A 6,000-nucleotide genomic window follows, 5' to 3' on the forward strand; every position below is an offset into this window, starting at 1 on the left:
TCAGGTTAGTGAGTTTATAATCTATTTTGGAGTTTACGTCAACTTATTGTGCAATTCACATAAATTCGAGGTAGATGTGGATCAGTTCTAATAATAGTCTGAGCTTTTGGTCTCACTGAGTCCATCGTTAAAGGTGCTCTACTCGAAATACTGAAAAAAGTGGGTGTAAATTTGTGAAATAACATTTTTTTCACAACCACATGCACGCATGGCTCGACCGTCTGTCAGAATTACTTATAATAAACAGAAATTCTGATTACACACACAGAGGGAGAGTGACTTAATTAATCGCTCAGGACACCATTACAGCACTTTATCTTTACATAGAAAAGTGTTGTTTGCTGCTGTATAAATCTTCTGGATGTCGAGTGCAGTCCCTTTAAGAGAATCCCAGTGATGTTGGTTGAACATCTCTCTCCAGTCTCCAGGGAATCAGGTCAGACAGGAAAGAACCCCCTTTTTTCAGCGGCTCTCTCTCCCCTTCCCCTTACCAAGCATGTTAAACCTTTGTGTGAAACCAGAAACAACACCAAGGCTGCCTGAAAATGCAGGCCTTTCCAATTCCAAATTCCAATTTACGGTGCAGGTTTTGAATGTGAACACATGAATCCAAACCAGCCACTGAAAATGACCGGAAAGCACAGTTGTTTACTGGTTTAAGAAATTGATGCTGACATCTGTTAGCCAGTAGTTCCGCATGTTTGGAAAGCCAAGCATGAGAAAATGAGCCGGAGAATGAGTGAGATCAGGATTGATGCCCATATTCAACAATTTTTTCGTTTGATTTTAACCTGTTTGCTTTAAAAAAAAAAAAAAATAGAAAAAGGAAAGTAAAGAGCTCCACTCTGGCTTCCACCAAATATTGTAGGTATGATTGCACTCCGTACACCTGATTTTGTCTCAGTGTTTTGCCACACATTTCTCTGCCTGCCTATTTGTTTTCCTCACACTTTTCGGCCGCTCTCCCCCTCCTTTTCATCTTTCTCCATATTCCTTTCTATTTCTTTTTTCTCTCACACATTCATACATCCCTTCCTCTCACCTTTTTCCCAGGGCTTATCTCGGTGTCATATGACGAATGGGACTACAACATCGAGGCCAGGGTACGTGATGCAGTGGCTGTCATTGCAACAGCGACCTCCACCATGATGCTGGACCGGGGGCCACACACCCTGCTGAAGTCAAGCTGCCTAGGGCCACCTGACAAAAAGAGCTCCAACACCGGCCACTCCAAAGAAATACTGAAGTGAGTCAAAGCTAGGGTGAAACAGTGCAGAAGGGCACGGATAGACAAATATTAGTAATGAAGATTGAAAGAGTAAACTCGAGCCCCTGAACAGCATTTCTCTATTTGAGCAATATTACAAGTCAAAAAGTGCTTTACAAGGGAATTAAACAACTTACAAGGCAATCACAGAAAAACACAATACATCAAGAAAATTAATTCAAATAAGACCTGGACGTCTTGTTGACCTAACCTTGACAGTAAAGGGTGTGCTTTACTGTGGTTGTTGGTAGGATAGTGATGTGGCGCATTATTGCTATTAACAAAATAAAATATCTATTTAATAATCAAATTGTTATTCATACTTTGGGGCAATTCACTCTCAAAATAAAAAGCAACAGATACAATTGATAGTCCCTGCTTTGCAGAGATTGGGGGGTTTCCCAAACTGGATAAATACCACCATACCATACCATATACCGTAATATGGTATGTTATGATGGTATTTACCTTAATATGTTACCTTAGAAAAATACCTGGACAATCCATCCCCCAGAGAAGCTGCTTTTTGTTTACTACAGTATGAAATCAAGCATGCGTTGTTTCAGAAATTACTGGGAATGTCAATGGTTTGATGGTATGAAGCATGTGAGAAGAGAAAGCTTGACAGATATAGCAACAGTAACTAAGTGGAATGTGGCTAAGTGAATGGGTCATTTGAGGAGGAAACCAAGGGATTTGCTGCCCCTTTTCCGTCAAAAAGAACATGTTTGATCACATTTTCAGCCTATGTCTTTGGGAGGTGTAACTCCAAATAAACAATCTGTGCTTCTGAATAAATATCATTTGAGTTTGAGCCCAGGTCCAGGAAAGACAATCTTCAAAGCAAGCAATGAGCCATGTTCACCTAGCTTTAAAATGTATTTTTGTACAGAATGAGCAGGGCGTCATGCACATGCAATAAAGCAGATTAAATCTTTTTGCTAAATTCATATGAGTCAGAGCCAAAGGCACCTGCTGGTGAAAATCACAGGAACAAACCATATAGTTTGGTTTTCAGTTTCTGAAGTGCAGTGCATGACAATAAATCCAGCAAATGTGCAACCCCACGCACAGTGACTACTAAATATACACAGAAATGAAGAGACCTTCCCTAAGGAGAACCAGAATTTGTTTAATTAGCCAATAAAAACTTTAAACAGATGAACAGAGGCATTAACTTCCAGACTTATAACAACATCTTGTCTTATCTTTAGCTTTACCCACAGCCATCTTTAAAGGAAAACATCCTTCTTTTGCTCTTCCTCTGAACCTCCTCCTGTTTTTGCTTTTTGGCGCATTACAGAACAATCAGGAGCAATGGTATTCAATAATTAATCCCCATTTAACTTCATAGGGCATGATTTTACAGTTCACATTGATCAGAGATTCTACAGCTAATTGAATGCTCAGGGACAACCGGATTAATGAAAAAAAAAACAGCAAAGAACAAGGGTGAAAAACACACATTCAAACACATGTTATAGCATGACATTTAACTGCTCTTTAGAGGTTTATCTAATAAAATCTTAGAATTGCTGATGTCATTCCTTATTAGATATATTTCAGCCTTACAAAACTATGCGCCTGCCTGCCTTTCATCGTTAACATTTTCTCTGTTTTTGTTTGTTTGATTCACTGTCAGTTTGAATTTGAGCAAGAACTAGGAAAAAAACCTAATGCAACCTTCCCTTACACTGCTGCATTAATCTTCAGGTTGAGGTTAATGTATTACTGTGAATTTTGGTATTGTCTTTACCTATGTTTCTGTGTTTATTATCAGGGACACTTACGCGCCCCGTTTAGGAATCCTCCACCAACAAGATGGAGATAACAATAAAACCACAGCCATGAATATTTCAGTCCCCAAAGGGCGCTATCAGCCACAGGGTTAGCTCTCTATCATCCTTCAGACACACACCTGGGACGCTACTGTGTGTGTGTGTGTGTGTGTGTGTGTGTGTGTGTGTGTGTGTGTGTGTGTGTGTGTGTGTGTGTGTGTGTGTGTGTGTGTGTGTGTGTGTGTGTGTGTGTGTGTGTGTGTGTGTGTGTGTGTGTGCGTGCGTGCGTGTGTGTGTGCGTGCGTGTGTGTGTGTGTGTGGGTGTGTGTGTGGGTGGGTGTTTTCCAACCAGCCATTCCGTTTTTCTCTATTTGAGTGAAAGTAGAGACTTGATTTTGGTTGTGACCCCAGAGGCTAGAAAAGACACACACACACACACACACACACACACACACACACACACACACACACACACACACACACACACACATAATACCACCTATTTCCTCCCCTCACCCCCAGAGACAAAAGCAATAATAAGGCCATATGTCTTTGCGTGGTCCTGTATAGCTATAGGCCACAGTGGGATGTATGCATGCTGGATAAGCACGCCATCCTGTCAGCGCTGATGGACGGAGATGGGAGGCCCCGGTGAGTCACGCTCTCAAATTGGTTTAGGGGCTGCTTGACCTTATGGGGAACACACACAAACACGCATATAAATACATGCATATACCGCAAGCTCTCACACGCTCCAACACAAATAAGGAAGCACACAGAGCTCTAGAGGCCATCCATTGTTTCCTACCAGACAGAGAGGACAGGAACGCTTGGATAATGAGAAAATGTGCTCCAAGTGGTTTTGGATGAGGCGCTTAGGGGCTTATTTGAGTGTGTGGATGTTGGAGGGAAAGGGATGTTTTTTAATTTTTTGTTTAACTGTGTATGTGTGCTTGCAATCAAATTCCCTCTCAGATCCCTGTGCTGATTGAAATGCCGCACTGGTAGATATGATGTAAGAGATAATTAATTTTTTGTCGTAAGTTTGCTTTCATGCGATCTGACTAGACGTTTGTCTTCATGTCTGTGGACTGACTGCACTCGCTTGCTCTGAGCCGTCCAGTAGGGCTTAATGGAAAACCTTTTCTGTAGGCCAATTGGCCCTTGTGCTGCCTCTCTTGCATGTAAGGCGAGCATGTTCCTATTCCACCCTTTAAGAGGAGCAGCGTTATTGCATTTCTTAATAGGCTCAATAAAAGGGCCTTTCTAATAAATCCTGGTCTGTTTATTATAAGGCAAGCAGGCCATTTCATTCTACTTTTGGGCATCTAGAGCACATGTGACTGTGTGTTTTTATAGACTCTTCCTTTCCATTGAAGTGGTGCCTGAAATGTACACATCCATGTCTCCTGCACTTTTTCTTGTTAAGCTGTGTTCCACAAATCTCTTTTTTTGTTCCTAAGTATTTTCTTCTTTTCAGACCTTTGTTCTTCTTTCTTCTTTCTTTCCTTACTCTGTGATGCTCCCACAGCAGTCCATTCTCACTGAAAATTGAATGAAGCTAAAATGTTGAATCAGAGAGCAATGATGGCTCTCTTCCTCCCCCAGCTCCCCTTCTTTCTCTTTCTTCATCAAAAACTGTTGATACTAATTTCTCTATATATAAAGACATTGTAAAGAGGGAGGATTAGTGTGTTCAAGGACAGGATTACTTATATTGAGCATGAGTTTCATTTTGCTCATTTCACTCTGTACACTGTGTCCTCTCCCTAATGCCTGTGAGGGACATTTAAATGCCATAGATATAACCGATCAATATTTCATATGACCTTTTACTTATTGGATCTGTGAACATCATCACACATCTGTTACGTTCAGTGCCTTATGTGAGAACTATTTCATGTTTCACTGTTACTGACATAGTTTATTTAATTCATTATTTGGAGGTATATGAATTCACTTTTTTTTTTACAACCAACTTCGTTTCATTTTTCCATGTTATACTCAGTAAGAAGGATGTGGGGAACTCCCATTGACTAATTTTAATTGAAGCATTTTAAGCCACTTTGAGTCAACATTTTCTCCAAGTTACCATCTTTAAGGTCAAGCCTATCCATTTGTTCTTTCTTATGTAGTAACACATGGCACTTACAGTAGTTTCAAACAGTCACAAGTTTAGCTGTTGTTGGAGTTTAGACAAACATATCTTATTACATTCATTTATCTGAAGTTTTTTTCCAAAGTGACTTACCTCAGTAATTCAGTCTTATGTGAAAGGGTTTGCTCTAGCCAAGATAAACAGCCCCACATGATACAGTAAATTATTAATGATAATGATAGGAAATAAATGCAAAATGAACTCCATCAACAATGGCCAATCAGGACAAAGGTAGTTTGAGTTTCCCTGTTGCATTGAAGTATGCCTTGGCAAGTTATGCAAGTATATAAGCATAAAAAGAAAGATAATTTTAATTTCCAAGATAAAAGACAGAAATTTACGCGAGACAAAAGTATAATTTGATTAGGTAATCCATTGCAGGCAATTCATCTGTGGTGTGATGACTTGCAACCTCAAACCTTTTTTGTTATTTACAAATGTATGACTGAATTTGGAAATTCTGAGTTTCTCTCTGAATATTACTTCGCTCTGTAATTTGAATTAATTTATTTATTTTCTACAATGGCCCTAATACACCATGGTTCAAATAACCTCTTTCACTCGATGAATACCTTATATTTTAGTAAAGAACTGTTCATGCCACACTGACAACTGTTCAGGACACATTCATGTCATTTGCTTTACTTTGAAAACAGAAATCAGATGGGATTAGAGACGATCACTAGAAAAATCTGTGTGTGATGTTTGCAGACTGTAGGTCAGTGTGCTCATCTGTTAAGCCCTTCTTCACATTTAAGATGAGAGAGTGCTCCCTCTGATACAGTACTCGCTCTCCC

The 6,000-nt window shown here is 39.8% G+C and overlaps 1 protein-coding gene across 1 annotated transcript in view; it reads left to right on the plus strand.

Annotated features, from left to right (window-relative positions):
* The window catches only part of grin2bb (glutamate receptor, ionotropic, N-methyl D-aspartate 2B-b), a gene marked incomplete at its 3' end in the record, with an annotated part of 79,941 nt that overhangs the window by 42,335 nt on the left and 31,606 nt on the right, over nucleotides 1–6,000 (plus strand). The window contains exon 4 of the mRNA XM_083921659.1: nucleotides 1,054–1,246. Within this exon, the coding sequence (XP_083777785.1) occupies nucleotides 1,054–1,246 (193 nt within the window). The remainder of the gene's footprint in view (nucleotides 1–1,053; nucleotides 1,247–6,000) is intronic.

The sequence above is a fragment of the Echiichthys vipera genome (genome assembly GCF_963691815.1).
Source record: "Echiichthys vipera genome assembly, chromosome: 2".
NCBI lineage: Eukaryota > Metazoa > Chordata > Actinopteri > Perciformes > Trachinidae > Echiichthys > Echiichthys vipera.